Source organism: Musca vetustissima, unplaced genomic scaffold, assembly GCF_032173495.1.
Source record: "Musca vetustissima isolate MV318-11 ecotype Yass unplaced genomic scaffold, APGP_CSIRO_Mvet_v1 utg27727, whole genome shotgun sequence".
In the NCBI taxonomy this organism is placed as follows: Eukaryota; Metazoa; Arthropoda; class Insecta; order Diptera; family Muscidae; genus Musca; species Musca vetustissima.
In genome coordinates, this window is record NW_026880928.1 from 8876 (window position 1) to 24881 (window position 16006).

Consider the following 16006-nt stretch of genomic DNA (forward strand, 5'->3'; position numbering starts at 1 on the left):
CATTTGCTCTCAATTGATTTGATTCAATCGCAATGGCATTGGTTTTCAAAATAAAGTGTAAAGTGTTGAGTTATAGTGAAAAACAAACAACAACAATGACTTATTAATTAAGTAGATCGAAATGATGTTCAAGGTCATATCTTTTACTTTTGGACATCTAGACAGATAATGAAATGCATATTTGAGACAAAGTCTGCATCTTAACTATAAATAGTTTTGTCATTAAGAAGCTGCATTTCGACAGTTTTAAATTAAAACTCGATATAAGGAAATGAAAGGAATAACAAGCTTTCAGTTATAAATAACGATAACAGACTTTGTTTTGAATTTCTATCTACATAAACGCGAATTTGACCTAACTAAATTTAACAAATTTCAAGACTCAAAATCTAAATTCTGTTGAAGACAGGATGATTGCAACATGACTAGATTGTCTTCGAATATTATCCTTATCCATTTTTAAATGAAAACGACTATTAATAACTAATATTTTATGTGTTTTTTATTATTTTTAAAGTACAAAATCGACATACAATTTAAAATGTATTATTTTATCTTCTTTTTTTCAAATCGCAAAATAAATAACAAAACAAAAAATAATATTTCGAAATAATTTATGCCATTCTGAATAGAACGTCTAGAAAATACGCTTTAAATTAATTTAATTCTAAACAAACAAAAACGAACACATCACAAATGTTCATGTTCCATTTTTCTTAAAGAGCATTTTTCAAAGAAAAAATAAACAGTGCGGAAGCAGATGCATTTCTTGTCTGCCATACGGATACACAACCGATCTCTCGAGGCCATTGGAAAGTCAGCGTTGTCGAGATAATGGTGTGGAATTTTAAAACCTAAATGTTTTGTCATTAGATAGTAAGCGGGATAGAAGGAAATGAAGAAGAGACTGATAGCAACATCAAATGAAAAGCGAATATTTAAAAAAAATCTAAAATAATAAGATTTTGGGCGGGATTTATGGCTCAGCTTTTAAAGGTGAACAGTCTTGGGCAGGCTATTCTGGTGGGCGAGAATTCTAACTTAGCTTTCGTCTGACCTGAAGAGGAAACGACGTTTGCGAGGATCCAATTTGGCGCGAGATCTTAAGGAACGATTTGATTTTTCTTGAGTAGATGGAGCTGCCACAGCTTCAACGGCAGCCGCCGATTCTTCTTGGCTATCGGTTTGGACAGCAGCATCTACTTTAAGGGGTTCAGTTGACCTATGATAAATGGGCATGACGATCTCTTCTTCGGACTGCTGTTGAGTTTCATCGGCTTGTTGTTCAGCGGTGGCAACGGTCTCTTCTTGCTCTTCAGCATTTGGCTTGGCTTCGCCCAAAACTTGTTCCAATTGCATTGGTTGTTCCATGGCTTCTTGGGGCTTTTGGTCTAGACGCTCCTTGACCAATTCAACGATATCATCAATACTCAAAGGTTTATAACCTCCCATGAATACAGCTGGTTCCTCCACTTCAGTTTGTTCTTCTTCATTGTTGGCTGGCATTTCAGCGGCTACATTATCACTCTGGCTTTGTTCTTCAGCCTGTTGTTCGACTTCAGTGGGAGCAGCAACGATTTCAACAGGAATCTGCTCAGGGACATGTGACAAAATCATTTCTGGAACAGTAAGTACAGCTGGCTTCTCATCTTCAGCGTGAGCCTCAGTGGATTTCAAAAACGAGGTCTCCTTCTCTTCCTCTACTTTGCCTTCATCAACCTCGTTGGAGGCCTTAATTTCCTCTTCGTTTTCCGCAGTTTGATCTTCATCGGAAGCTTCGTGGGCCTCAATAATTTGTGGTTGATGTTCATTCTTCATTTCTTCAGCAGCATGGTCAGCTTGTTCAAGGATTTCCTGGGCTGCTAGTACTTTGTTCATATCTTCCTCGGATACCTGTTCAGGTTCAGGGGCAAAGTCGGCGTCGTTGATTGGCATTCCCATTGGCATTCCAGGTTTTTCATTAGTAAAATCATTTCTTCTCAAGGTGTTGATAAAATCAGCAATCAATTGCTCGGCTTCAGCAGCCATCACAGGGTCCACAGGCTTGAATCCGCCGAGACTTTGTTTCTTAGTTTCATCTGCACTGGATTCCTCAAGCATTTGTTCGACGATGGGATCTTGAATTGTCATTTCCTGGGTGGCGGGCATTGACTCTGGAGCTTCAACTGGTTTCTCAGCTTCCATTTCCTCAATTGTCTCAGCTACTGGAGCGGCGGCGACCTCTTCTGAGTTTTCTTCAAAAATTGCAGGTTCTGAGGGTTTCTCTTGTTCGGATAAGGCACTCTTGACTTCTTCTTCGTTTTCAGTTGAAGGTGATGATTCAGTTTTCTCTGATTTTACATTTTCGGATTCTTCAGCAGCAACCATAGGTTCTTCGGGTGTGTGCATTTCTTCAACGGTCTGAATTTCATTATCATGGACTGGATTGACTTTTTCGGCTTCAGCTTGATGTTCTTGGGTTTCAGTTTCGATCACAGGTTCGATTTCTTCAGCTCCGGCCATTTCTGGAACTACTTCAGATTGTTCGACAACTTGGTCGGTTTCTTCGCTGGCAACTTGGTCTTCATTATTTTCACCTTCAACAACAGCTGGTTGAGATTCTTGGATTTCTTCTTCGGCAACAGGCTCGGCAACTACTTTTCCGGCAGATTGAGTTTCATCATATGTTTGAACTTCATCAACATTGAAGTTTTCTTGGGCAGATTTAACTTCTTCGGCAGATTGAGTTTCTTCATCAGCAGGAACATCTTGGGCAGCGGGTTCAACATTTTCAGCAGTTGGGATTTCATCAGCAGTTTGGACTTCATCGGCAGTTGGTATTTCTTCAGCGGTATGAACTTCTTCAGAAGCTTGAACATCTTCAACAGGTTGGATTTCTTCGGCAGTCTGGACTTCCTCAGAAGCTGGAACTTCATCAGCAGTTTCTACTTCTTCAGCGGTATGAACTTCATCAGCAGTTGGTACTACTTCAGCGGTTTGAACTTCGTCAGCGGTTTGAACTTCTTCAGCGGCCTGGACTTCCTCAGAAGCTTGAACTTCGTCAGCAGTTTGAACCTCTTCAGAAGCTTGAACATTAGGAGTTTGAATTTCATCAGCAGTTTGGACTTCTTCCGAAGCTGGAACTTCATCAGCAGTTTGGACTTCTTCCGAAGCTTGAACTTCATCAGCTGTTTGGGCTACTTCAGCAGTTTGTGTTTCTTCAGCAGATTGTGGTTCTTCGGCAGATTGTGTTTCTTCAGCAGATTCTGTTTCCACTTCGACAGATTTTACTTCATCGTTGGTTTCAATTGAATCCGCTACTGGTACAACTACTTCGGCAGATTGAGCTTCATCAGCAGTTTGTACTTCTTCGGCACTAACATTTTCTTGAGTAGATTTCACTTCTTCGGCAGTTTGGGATTCTTCTTCAGCAGCGGGTATAACTTCCACAGAATTATGGACTTCTTCAACACTGTGGGTATCTTCGGCGATTTGTGGTTCTTCAGCAGTTTTTTGTTCTTCATCTTGGGTATTTGCAACGGGTTCTTCCATAATTTCTTGGACAGCTTCATTTTCTTCAGTTTGAGCAACATTTACAGTTTCATCGGCAGTTTGAACTTCATCTTCAGCAGCAACAGGTGTTTCCTCTTCTTCAGTCTTTTCTTCTTGTATCGATTGGATTTCTTCAGCTACAGGTGTTTCTTCAGCTACAGTTGGAACTTGAGCAGCAACGTCTTCTTCATTTTTGTCGGTTTCGTCTTCTTCTTGTTCGGCTTCAACAACTGGAACTTGAGCAACAACTTCTTCCTCATTCTGGCTGACTTCGGCTTCGGGTTGAGCAGGTTCTTCAACTTCAGCAATTACAGCTGGAATTTCCTCAAATGCTTCCAAAACTTCGACTGGTTTCTCAGCCTCTACATGGGATTCCTCAGGTTTCACAAAAACTTCTTGGGTTTGCGAGGCTTCAATTTCCGAATCGGCGGCCACTTGAGTTTCAGTATTGGCGATTGGCATTTCAGATTCCACGGGGGAAAAACTTTGTTCGGATACTTTTTCCTCTACTTGAGTGGCTTCTTCGGCCATTTTTAAATGAAAACGACTATTAATAACTAATATTTTATGTGTTTTTTATTATTTTTAAAGTACAAAATCGACATACAATTTAAAATGTATTATTTTATCTTCTTTTTTTTCAAATCGCAAAATAAATAACAAAACAAAAAAAAATAATATTTCGAAATAATTTATGCAATTCTGAATAGAACGTCTAGAAAATACGCTTTAAATTAATTTAATTCTAAACAAACAAAAACGAACACATCACAAATGTTCATGTTCCATTTTTCTTAAAGAGCATTTTTCAAAGAAAAAATAAACAGTGCGGAAGCAGATGCATTTCTTGTCTGCCATACGGATACACAACCGATCTCTCGAGGCCATTGGAAAGTCAGCGTTGTCGAGATAATGGTGTGGAATTTTAAAACCTAAATGTTTTGTCATTAGATAGTAAGCGGGATAGAAGGAAATGAAGAAGAGACTGATAGCAACATCAAATGAAAAGCGAATATTTAAAAAAAATCTAAAATAATAAGATTTTGGGCGGGATTTATGGCTCAGCTTTTAAAGGTGAACAGTCTTGGGCAGGCTATTCTGGTGGGCGAGAATTCTAACTTAGCTTTCGTCTGACCTGAAGAGGAAACGACGTTTGCGAGGATCCAATTTGGCGCGAGATCTTAAGGAACGATTTGATTTTTCTTGAGTAGATGGAGCTGCCACAGCTTCAACGGCAGCCGCCGATTCTTCTTGGCTATCGGTTTGGACAGCAGCATCTACTTTAAGGGGTTCAGTTGACCTATGATAAATGGGCATGACGATCTCTTCTTCGGACTGCTGTTGAGTTTCATCGGCTTGTTGTTCAGCGGTGGCAACGGTCTCTTCTTGCTCTTCAGCATTTGGCTTGGCTTCGCCCAAAACTTGTTCCAATTGCATTGGTTGTTCCATGGCTTCTTGGGGCTTTTGGTCTAGACGCTCCTTGACCAATTCAACGATATCATCAATACTCAAAGGTTTATAACCTCCCATGAATACAGCTGGTTCCTCCACTTCAGTTTGTTCTTCTTCATTGTTGGCTGGCATTTCAGCGGCTACATTATCACTCTGGCTTTGTTCTTCAGCCTGTTGTTCGACTTCAGTGGGAGCAGCAACGATTTCAACAGGAATCTGCTCAGGGACATGTGACAAAATCATTTCTGGAACAGTAAGTACAGCTGGCTTCTCATCTTCAGCGTGAGCCTCAGTGGATTTCAAAAACGAGGTCTCCTTCTCTTCCTCTACTTTGCCTTCATCAACCTCGTTGGAGGCCTTAATTTCCTCTTCGTTTTCCGCAGTTTGATCTTCATCGGAAGCTTCGTGGGCCTCAATAATTTGTGGTTGATGTTCATTCTTCATTTCTTCAGCAGCATGGTCAGCTTGTTCAAGGATTTCCTGGGCTGCTAGTACTTTGTTCATATCTTCCTCGGATACCTGTTCAGGTTCAGGGGCAAAGTCGGCGTCGTTGATTGGCATTCCCATTGGCATTCCAGGTTTTTCATTAGTAAAATCATTTCTTCTCAAGGTGTTGATAAAATCAGCAATCAATTGCTCAGCTTCAGCAGCCATCACAGGGTCCACAGGCTTGAATCCGCCGAGACTTTGTTTCTTAGTTTCATCTGCACTGGATTCCTCAAGCATTTGTTCGACGATGGGATCTTGAATTGTCATTTCCTGGGTGGCGGGCATAGACTCTGGAGCTTCAACTGGTTTCTCAGCTTCCATTTCCTCAATTGTCTCAGCTACTGGGGCGGCGGCGACCTCTTCTGAGTTTTCTTCAAAAATTGCAGGTTCTGAGGGTTTCTCTTGTTTGGATAAGGTACTCTTGACTTCTTCTTCGTTTTCAGTTGAAGGTGATGATTCAGTTTCCTCTGATTTTACATTTTCGGATTCTTCAGCAGCAACCATAGGTTCTTCGGGTGTGTGCATCTCTTCAACGGCCTGAATTTCATCCTCATGGACTGGATTGACTTTTTCGGCTTCAGCTTGATGTTCTTGGGTTTCAGTTTCGATCACAGGTTCAGTTTCTTCAGCTCCGGTCATTTCTGAAACTACTTCAGATTGTTCGACAACTTGGTTGGTTTCTTCGCTGGCAACTTGGTCTTCATTATTTTCACCTTCAACAACAGCTGGTTGAGATTCTTGGATTTCTTCGGCAACAGGCTCGGCAACTACTTCTTCGGCAGATTGAGTTTCATCAGATGTTTGAACTTCATCAACATTGAAGTTTTCTTGGGCAGATTTAACTTCTTCGGCAGATTGAGTTTCTTCATCAGCAGGAACATCTTGGGCAGCGGGTTCAACATTTTCAGCGGCTGGGATTTCATCAGCAGCTTGGACTTCATCGGCAGTTGGTATTTCTTCAGCGGTATGAACTTCTTCAGAAGCTTGAACATCTTCAGCAGGTTGGATTTCTTCGGCAGTATGGACTTCCTCAGAAGCTGGAACTTCATCAGCAGTTGCTACTTCTTCAGCGGTAGGAACTTCATCAGCAGTTGGTACTACTTCAGCGGTTTGAACTTCGTCAGCGGTTTGAACTTCTTCAGCGGCCTGGACTTCCTCAGAAGCTTGAACTTCGTCAGCAGTTTGAACCTCTTCAGAAGCTTGAACATTAGGAGTTTGAATTTCATCAGCAGTTTGGACTTCTTCCGAAGCTGTAACTTCATCAGCAGTTTGGACTTCTTCCGAAGCTTGAACTTCATCAGCTGTTTGGGCTACTTCAGCAGTTTGTGTTTCTTCAGCAGATTGTGGTTCTTCGGCAGATTGTGTTTCTTCAGCAGATTCTGTTTCCACTTCGACAGATTTTACTTCATCGTTGGTTTCAATTGAATCCGCTACTGGTACAACTACTTCGGCAGATTGAGCTTCATCAGCAGTTTGTACTTCTTCGGCACTAACATTTTCTTGAGTAGATTTCACTTCTTCGGCAGTTTGGGATTCTTCTTCAGCAGCGGGTATAACTTCCACAGAATTATGGACTTCTTCAACACTGTGGGTATCTTCGGCGATTTGTGGTTCTTCAGCAGTTTTTTGTTCTTCATCTTGGGTATTTGCAACGGGTTCTTCCATAATTTCTTGGACAGCTTCATTTTCTTCAGTTTGAGCAACATTTACAGTTTCATCGGCAGTTTGAACTTCATCTTCAGCAGCAACAGGTGTTTCCTCTTCTTCAGTCTTTTCTTCTTGTATCGATTGGATTTCTTCAGCTACAGGTGTTTCTTCAGCTACAGTTGGAACTTGAGCAGCAACGTCTTCTTCATTTTTGTCGGTTTCGTCTTCTTCTTGTTCGGCTTCAACAACTGGAACTTGAGCAACAACTTCTTCCTCATTCTGGCTGACTTCGGCTTCGGGTTGAGCAGGTTCTTCAACTTCAGCAATTACAGCTGGAATTTCCTCAAATGCTTCCAAAACTTCGACTGGTTTCTCAGCCTCTACATGGGATTCCTCAGGTTTCACAAAAACTTCTTGGGTTTGCGAGGCTTCAATTTCCGAATCGGCGGCCACTTGAGTTTCAGTATTGGCGAGTGGCATTTCAGATTCCACGGGGGAAAAACTTTGTTCGGATACTTTTTCCTCTACTTGAGTGGCTTCTTCGGCAGGTTGTTCCAATGGTTTTTTGTTGAACATTGTTGGGCGTTTACGTTTCTGATTAAACAAATCCGCACGTAGGGAATTTACGTTTTCGGTTTTGCCAGCATTTTGAATTTTATCTTTAAAGCTGTTTGGCATTACGGGGACGGGGCGTCTGTGGAACTTTTTAACAACTGGTTTAGTTTCTTCTTCTTCTTCAACCTCCTGGGCGGTTTCTGTGTTTTCGGAAGGTTGTTGTTCGACAGCAATGGTATTCATTTCGGGCTGAGTTTGAGGCACCTTGCGCAAAGGATAGCTGGGTTTCTTTTGACCGGCATAAGAAAGACCAGGTTTACGGCGGTTAACTTTCATGGGTTGTTCAACTGGCTTCACAGGTTCAGGCATGCTAAGAACGGGCTGGACAGCAGGTTCGGGATGGGCCTCAGCTTCAGCTATCTCATCATTGGTTTCCTTTTCAGCCTCAGGTTCCACCATACCAAAATTACGATTCAATTCATAGAAATTTTGAGACTCCTCACAAGAGATGGCCATATCTTCGGGACGCATACAAGTGAATGAGTCCTAAAAAGTCAAAGGATAGATAACTACGAACTCTTTAGAATACACACAGATACCTACCTGACTGAACACGGTTTCTTCGGGACAAATGAAGCTCCAACGGAATGTATTCTCCTTACCATCGGCATAGGTGACGGGCAAGCATACGTGGAAGATTTGGCAATCGTTCTCAACGTCGGCATAATAACCATAAGGCTTGTTCTCACACGAGAAGTTGTCGGTAATGTCGGCCCTAATGGAGGTGGCATTGCTGGGCAATGTCAAGGTAGACAAAAGTGACAGATCAGCTGGACTGGCATCGACTGTAGTTTCGGCTTCCGCCATGACGGTGCTATCCGCCTCAGCATCATTGGCCCTTTGTTGTAGGCCAATGGGTATGTTCTTCTAGAAATAAACGAAGAAAAAAATTTAGGCAATTGAAAATCTCTTCGAGTTGGGTAATAAAATAAAAACTTGGGATATAAGACTAAGACATGCTTGGAATTTGTGATCATGCCGCTGTGTTCAAATGTTTTTTTGTTATGAGTAACAACCTGCACGTGACCCATGGTGGCAAAACAATTACTTTGGTCAATCGATCGGACGACCAGTGATTGAACAATTTCCAGTTACCCCCACCCCTAAACATTACAAATGCAAAAATACAAACAAACAATTTCACTTCTGTTCTAGTTTAGCGAGGCAAAAAAAAAGTGAAATTTTTTTATTGGGTGGTTGGCGGTTTTTGGTTTAAACAAATTTTTTGATATTTTTATTTATTTACAAATTTGTATGTCCGATTTGTAGTATCCGAAATATTGGCTGAATGGGAGTTTATGGCTTTCATTTTGAAATTCGAAAAATATTATTCAATGGTTTGGTGCAATTATAGTGTGTGTGTGAGTCGCTCAACCTATACCACAATTGTCAGTTGAGCTACCTATGCGCATGCGCCACTTTGTGATTGTACGCGTTCATGCCATTCCTGGGCAAGTTGCACCTGCATGTTTGCTGCTGGTGGAGGTGGTGGTTACCTTTTTCTTCTTCCCTTTTCTTTCATTGTTGTTCACTTTATCGCATTTTTTGTTGTTTTTGTGATTATGATTATGACAGTGGCCGTGGTCGTGATGGCAGTGTTTGTTTGGTAAGTGGTGGGGTAATAAAAAAAAACAAAATTTCTCATTTCTATCGATTTTGGTATGAAATATTATCACATATTATTTTGTAAATCAAATGAAGCGTTTTTGTTGTGTTTTCTTTATCAGTAGCTAGTAAATGGTTTGAACGTACGTTTGTCACTTGCATTTCAATTAGAAATTTATTTCCATCGAAATAAAAAATGTGTGTATGTATATATGTAATGAAAATAGTTTTTTTTTTATTAAATAATTCAACTTTGTTGAATATTTGGTGTTTGTATGATTAATTGCGGCCCTTATGTAAATTGTTAATATTAAATTGTGAATATGTATGTGTGTATAGGTATTGCAATTGATTTTTTGTTGTTGTAGATATCTGTAAGACATGTTTGGCATAATTAAAATATATGTTGTTAGAGGTTTGAAGTTCAATATTCGACATCCATAATTCCATATTGTTTTCTCCAGGATGCCTGCCGAAACATTTCGGAGGGATAAATTATTTTTTTCATTGGGAAGTTTAGGATTTATAGAGTCAAATCAAAATTGAGTCAAAATTAGGTTGAACATTGGTGTAGGCATCTTTTGTGGTACAAAATCATCAAAGCTGTTGTCTAAGGATCTAGCTCAGTTTCCAGAACCTAAAACTCTAGATTTCGAATGTAATTCGACTGTAATTTTAGATATGCAGGAGCTCTATATAGCACCAATGTACACCCTATTTTATTACGCGACGAAAGGGGTCCGCTAACGCGACTTGTTCTATATCGCTAAAAAATAAACTTATTATAAGAAACTAAAAAAATTGAAGTGGACACCTTTCGAATCTACAATAACAATTTTTGAAAATACGAATATTTATCATCAGTTGGGTTGCTGTTTTTCTAAGTATGATTTATAGGCATCTTCAAGAATAAAAAATAAATTTCGATTTTGGAAGGTTCGTATTGTCATGATACATAATTCATGTTCTCTAGTTCGGGTTTCGGACTTTTTCCAAAGTCTTCAGACACACAGGCGCCACAGGATAAGTTTTGCTGAAGAACCAGGTGGCTATTTGTTTCGAAGTGCTTCATCCCCTAACAACTTTCGTTGATTTTAAGTAGTCTTCGTTCGATTGCTGTTTTGGGCTCATACGTACGTAGATCCACGTTCCACCACCTGTGACGATCTTATAAACAACTTTTGAAACATTGCAATGGTATTTTCTCAACATTTCTTTGGCCAATCGACTATAGTCAAATTGTCCGGCTTCCATCATAAAGAATTTTTTAAATAAGTGTTAATACAATATCGATTATATGCCGATGAAAGAAATGCTTTCCGATGCCCTTCAATCTCACGTAATTTCACATAGCAATCTTGATCATTTCCCGTAAGCAGAACATTAGGTCGCTTTTGTTTCGAACTTCACAACCTATGACATTGAACAAGTTTCGGTAGAGTTCGAATTTTTTAAACCTGTTTTTAGCATTGTTAAATGATGGGCATTCATCGCCAGATGAACTTCTAAGTTTATCGATACTCTCCCCCGATTCACAACCCACGTCGAAAGTTGTGAAAAAGTCTTTATGAGTTAATTTCATTGTTGGGTCGTACATTAATTCGTATTGAGTAAAATTATAAAATGTGGAACTTCAATATTGGAAATCAACATTGGAAATAATAATTTGGGTTCGATTCCCAGCGGAGGAGGAAAAATTGTTTCGAATAATTTTAAAAAGTGACCTACATTCAGCTCTGGATGAAATGCACCCGAAGTAACCCGTCATTCTTGGAATCAAACTCGCCATCAACACATGAGGATAACAATTAAAAAAGTAATGACCGGATATAGCACCACCTTGTGGAAAATGGAAACATTAATAAAAGCAAGGACCGCAACCTTGCTTTTATTAGTGTGCATGTGGGCATTGCTTCTACACAACGATAGATGTCAGACCCTAATCTCCTAGTATAGGCTACAGGAAACCAATCATCTGCTTAACTGGAATAAAAGTACAAGGACTAATCGAGTAAGATGTCAATGTTTTTTGAAAGCCCTATACTGCCAAGAGGAGCAGCAAGACAAAAATATATTCAATTTTACATTCAATTTGCAGCACCTCTATATTTGTCGGAGCAACCACCCTTCAACACATGAAGATAACTCAAATATATGGGAATGACTGGCCCAAAGAAAAATTGGCAACACTAAAATAAGCAAGGACCACAACCACTGCAAAAAAAAATCTAGGCAACGATAGATGTCAGCCTCTAGTCACCTAGGATGGGCTATTTCAGACCAATTATCTACTAAGGTGGAATAAAAACACAAGGACAAATCGAGTAAACCTTTTAGACCCAATGATGCCAAGAGGAGCAACAGGAGGCAAAATATATTAAATTTGCCATTCCCTTTGCAGCAACTCGATATATTTGAAGGTGATCTGATATTGTAAAAATCGATGCCAATTGTGTCCTTTGAATTGAAATGTTGGCAGAGGTCGCAATAAAACCTCCCCATTTTCGTTAATTTTAAGATTAAATCGCAACCAACATGAATGTCATGATTTATTTATTTATTTATTTATTTGGATAAGATGTATTCCACTTTGGCGTAAAATCTATGTCTGAAAATATTAAACGTTTAAAATGTACTTGAACTTCATGATTTTATGGCTACTCTGATTTTAACATATTAAAAAAAGAAAATTAAATTTGTTCTACCCACAAAAAATATTAAAAATAAAATTGAAAATTAACCTAATTTTATTTAATAAAAAGAAAATACGAAATATTGTAATGACAGTGATCGAAATGGGTCGTAAGAAAAAAACTGTATTTCATTGTTCCCTTTGACCATTTATAAAAGTCACCAAATTTGGTTCATATTTAACACATTTATATGCCATCCTATGACAACATAATTTTCATATACCACTTGATCACTACTTCACTGTTCAAGAGCAAAGGAAAGGAAATGCTTATGCATATCCGATTTCCTCTAAAAGCGCACACCATATACATATCATGCACATGGAGAAACATATAACGTAAACTTGTTGCCTCCTCCGCTCGGCTAGTGACCCTCTAAATGCCAAATATTTCTTACGGAAGTAATTTCAATAACAAAAATTAATTTTTATTAAAAAAAACTCTTGATTTTTTCATTCTCTCTTTTTTTCTCTTATTCGTCTCTTATTCATTCATAAATTTGTACAAGTAAATTTCTTCTTTTTTTTTTGAGAAATTCTGAATTTTATACTTGCCTTTCGTTCTCATATATCATGTTCACAAAAACAAAAACCTATCGAAACGTTTAAAATTCTAGACATTGCCTCTCAGACCTGCTAATAAAAAAGGCCATACGTGTAATTTGTTTTATTTACTTTTTCTTAATTTTTTGTGTCGTCGTCTTCAGTCAGTATTTACAAGACATGTAGACAAATGCAAGTAAAAGAAGAGTTTTTTCATTGGCTTCATTCTTGGGCCAGCTTGTGGGTGCCTCTAGCCTGGCCAACTTTTTCAATATATATATATTTTTTTTTTTTTGATTTTGTGGTATTAAAAAAAATTAGCATGCGTACCTGCGTCTCTTTGTGATATCACTTGATCACTGACCATTGTCTGAGATTATTTTTTTTTTCGCACAACTGGTGGTGGCACACGCACCAGACATTTGGCAGTTATTGTCCGTTGATTTGTAAGTGGTCATAACGGTGGCAACATTGTAAGAAATACTCAAGTCGGAAGTTTTTAAATGGTTAACGAGGATCTCTACACTTGGATCGTTCAGGAATGTCTATATATGTTTGGAAGTGTGTGTTCTTGGTTTCATTGGAAGCCGAATGTCTTTTATTGAATGCTTAAGTGGAATTGAATGATGATGAGTGCTGTTGAATTTCTGTGAATTTTTTAAGTACTCATATTTTTTCAAAATTTAATTAATTTTTTATTAACTAAATTGTAAGAGATGGGAAAAATAAAAAAAAATAATTTTCGGTGATGTCATTGAAAATCCCGGCGAGGATCAGAGCGTCACCAAGTACAAATGGGTTACCATCTGTACTTGGTACAAATTTCTCAAATAAAAAGTTTGACCTGTGTTCACTTAACCCTTTGAGCCCCGATTTTTTTCCGTAATCATAGAACAATTTTCTGTTCACAGATTTAATGCAACTATCCTAGATAGGATATGGATAAAATTTGACATCGCTACATCCTTGAGTTCGGGAGATACAGTACTTTTTTTTCTGAAAAATAAAAGCCCAATATCTAGAAAACCAAATGCAAAATCGACGAAAAAAGTATTTTATAGTATTCTCTATATTCTGTTTTACAAGAATTAAAAATAATTCTGATGGCAGAATTTGTACATTTCGAAGCGATTTAAATAATTCGGACTGTATACACAAATTAGTACTGTACACATTTTGCCCTCTTCTCTACATTAAAAAGCTTACGAAAAATTTGAATTTTTCAGATTTTTCTTGTGATATGTATCGTCCATAATCACGACTTGACATATGAAACCCAAAGAATATATATCTACTACTGCATTTTAAATATATGCTCTAAAACATTTTGTTGCCTGTGGGCAACATTGGGCCACAAAGGGTTAAATTTCGTTGCAAATAACTTGAACGGTTATCGAAAAGAATTTAAACTTATTAAATTCGTTTAGGTTTTGAATGGTTGATTTCGAATTCAAAAATTAAATTAATTTCTGAGAAAAATAGAGGCATAACCTACCGTGTATTATTGCCTAGAGATCCCTATACCTATACTAAAACGAAACGATGGGCCACGGAATCGAACTACAGTTTTCAAAGTGATTTTCCTATCCTACAGATGAAATGTATACCAAGCCCCCAGACATATGAGGATAATATAAATAGAAATGGTGGGAGATGGCGCCACTCAGATGATAATTACGACACTATGTAAGCAAGGACCACAACCACTGAAAAAATGCATGCAAGCGATAATAGATAAGTTGTAATATAATATGAAGCTATAATTGTTCAGAAAAATTATTTTTAATTAAATACTTCAAATTCGTCTCTGTATCGATGGAGAACTAGATCATTCATTTAGTTCAGTTGTTCATCGATCAATGAACAGGATGACCCAGATGTACGATTGGATCAAAAGGAACTAGGTGACCGAAAGAAAAAATTAACAGCTGGGGCAAATGAGACTAGTTCAACGAAGGAACCGCAGCGCGTACTGATCGTTAATTTTGCCACAATTAACGAATGGAGCTAACTAGACTAGGAACAGGAACTAGTACTAATCGTTCCCTTTGTGGAATAATTCCTTTGAACTTGTTCATTCCCTGGGACCAGAACTAATCACTAGTTAGCCCATTCTGCTAAATATAGCAAATTAAATTTAAGAGGTTGCTTTTATTTATGGATAAGTTCTGAAGAATTCTATTCCTGTAATAAATATTTAAAACATGTACAGCGACCTATTGAAATTAGCATATTCTGAAACTATCGTTTTTTAATGTTATTGACATCTACAATTGGAAGATAAAATTTCATTTGCAGGATTATTAAATGCAAATTTTAACATTTATTTCTCTGATTTAATCTGTTGTTTCATTTTGCATGGAAATTATTATAATTTTTATTAGCCCTAAAATGTAATTGAATTTAAAAATATCTATTTATACATGTATTTTTTTAATACCATAATAATTTAAAAATTAAATTTTTTCAAGAAAATTAACTATCCAATCTATTTTCAACAAAAATTCTCAAAATTAAACTTTGACACTTTTTAATTTTTTAAATATTTCCACACATATTTTTTTTTTGTCTGATTTCAAAAATCTATTTTTCGAATAAAAAATGTATATCACTCACCTTTAAACCCACTGGACCTGCCATACAATATCCACTTAGGCATAATAATAAAACACTGAATTTCCACATGTTTATTGGCTTGGAACTAAACGTTTTTTTGTTTTTCTTGATTTGGTTTAAAGCTTCTTAATGGCAATTTATAAAAAATAATATTTTTTCGGGCACTTTAGCACTTGTGAGTTTTTTTTTAATTTTTTCTATTTAACGGTTCTTGCTTCTCTCTTTTTTTCAATTATATTGGCTATTGAATTTCTCAGTTATTGCACAAAATGAAAGATTTCTTTCGATTTTTCCACAAATAAAATTGCAATAGTTCACTTTTAAAACAAATTTTGGTAATCCATGTAATCCTTATTTGGTCTATTGGCTTAATTGAAGTAGGTTGGTTGGTGGTTGGTTATTTATTTTTTTTTTTTGGGTTCAGACCAAAGCTTGCACTCGCTACACCTGTGTGTGAGGCTCCGTTGGCTGAATAATGCTAACTGCGACTGTTGAAGGCGTGTTGGTTCCAATTTATATTCTTTACTTTGATTTATTAAGAATTCAAAAGAAGAAGAGACAAACGTACAACAACAACATGCCACCAGTGGCACCGTAACATTCGTGTATGTGACAACTCACCGTTGGAGACAACTCAACGGCAACAACAACAGAAAAGCAGCAGAAATCAACGCACTTTACTTTAACACTAATCACAACTAGCAACAACAACAATAACAAAATAGCCACGATTATGGCCCAAAGGCCCTCACCCTCACCTAGCAATTGATTACAACAATAACAACAACAACAAGACCGACAAAGTACGAAAGAAAG

General features: G+C 37.7%; 2 protein-coding genes across 2 annotated transcripts; both read right to left on the bottom strand.

Moving 5' to 3' along the window:
- Positions 1–1041: 1041 nt before the first annotated feature.
- On the bottom strand, positions 1042–4062 carry LOC133326921 (neurofilament heavy polypeptide-like). The gene has a single exon (XM_061535534.1). It carries the CDS (start codon positions 4060–4062, stop codon positions 1042–1044), a length of 3021 nt encoding a protein of 1006 aa, XP_061391518.1.
- Positions 4063–4522: 460 nt separating this feature from the next.
- On the bottom strand, positions 4523–15287 carry LOC133326925 (titin-like). Its single transcript, XM_061535538.1, has 3 exons — positions 15191–15287; positions 8278–8601; positions 4523–8220 (listed from the first exon to the last, which is right to left on the bottom strand). The coding sequence occupies exons 1-3, from the start codon at positions 15257–15259 to the stop codon at positions 4651–4653; spliced, it is 3963 nt and encodes a 1320-aa protein (XP_061391522.1). The 5' UTR covers positions 15260–15287; the 3' UTR covers positions 4523–4650.
- Between the last annotated feature and the right edge of the window lie 719 nt (positions 15288–16006).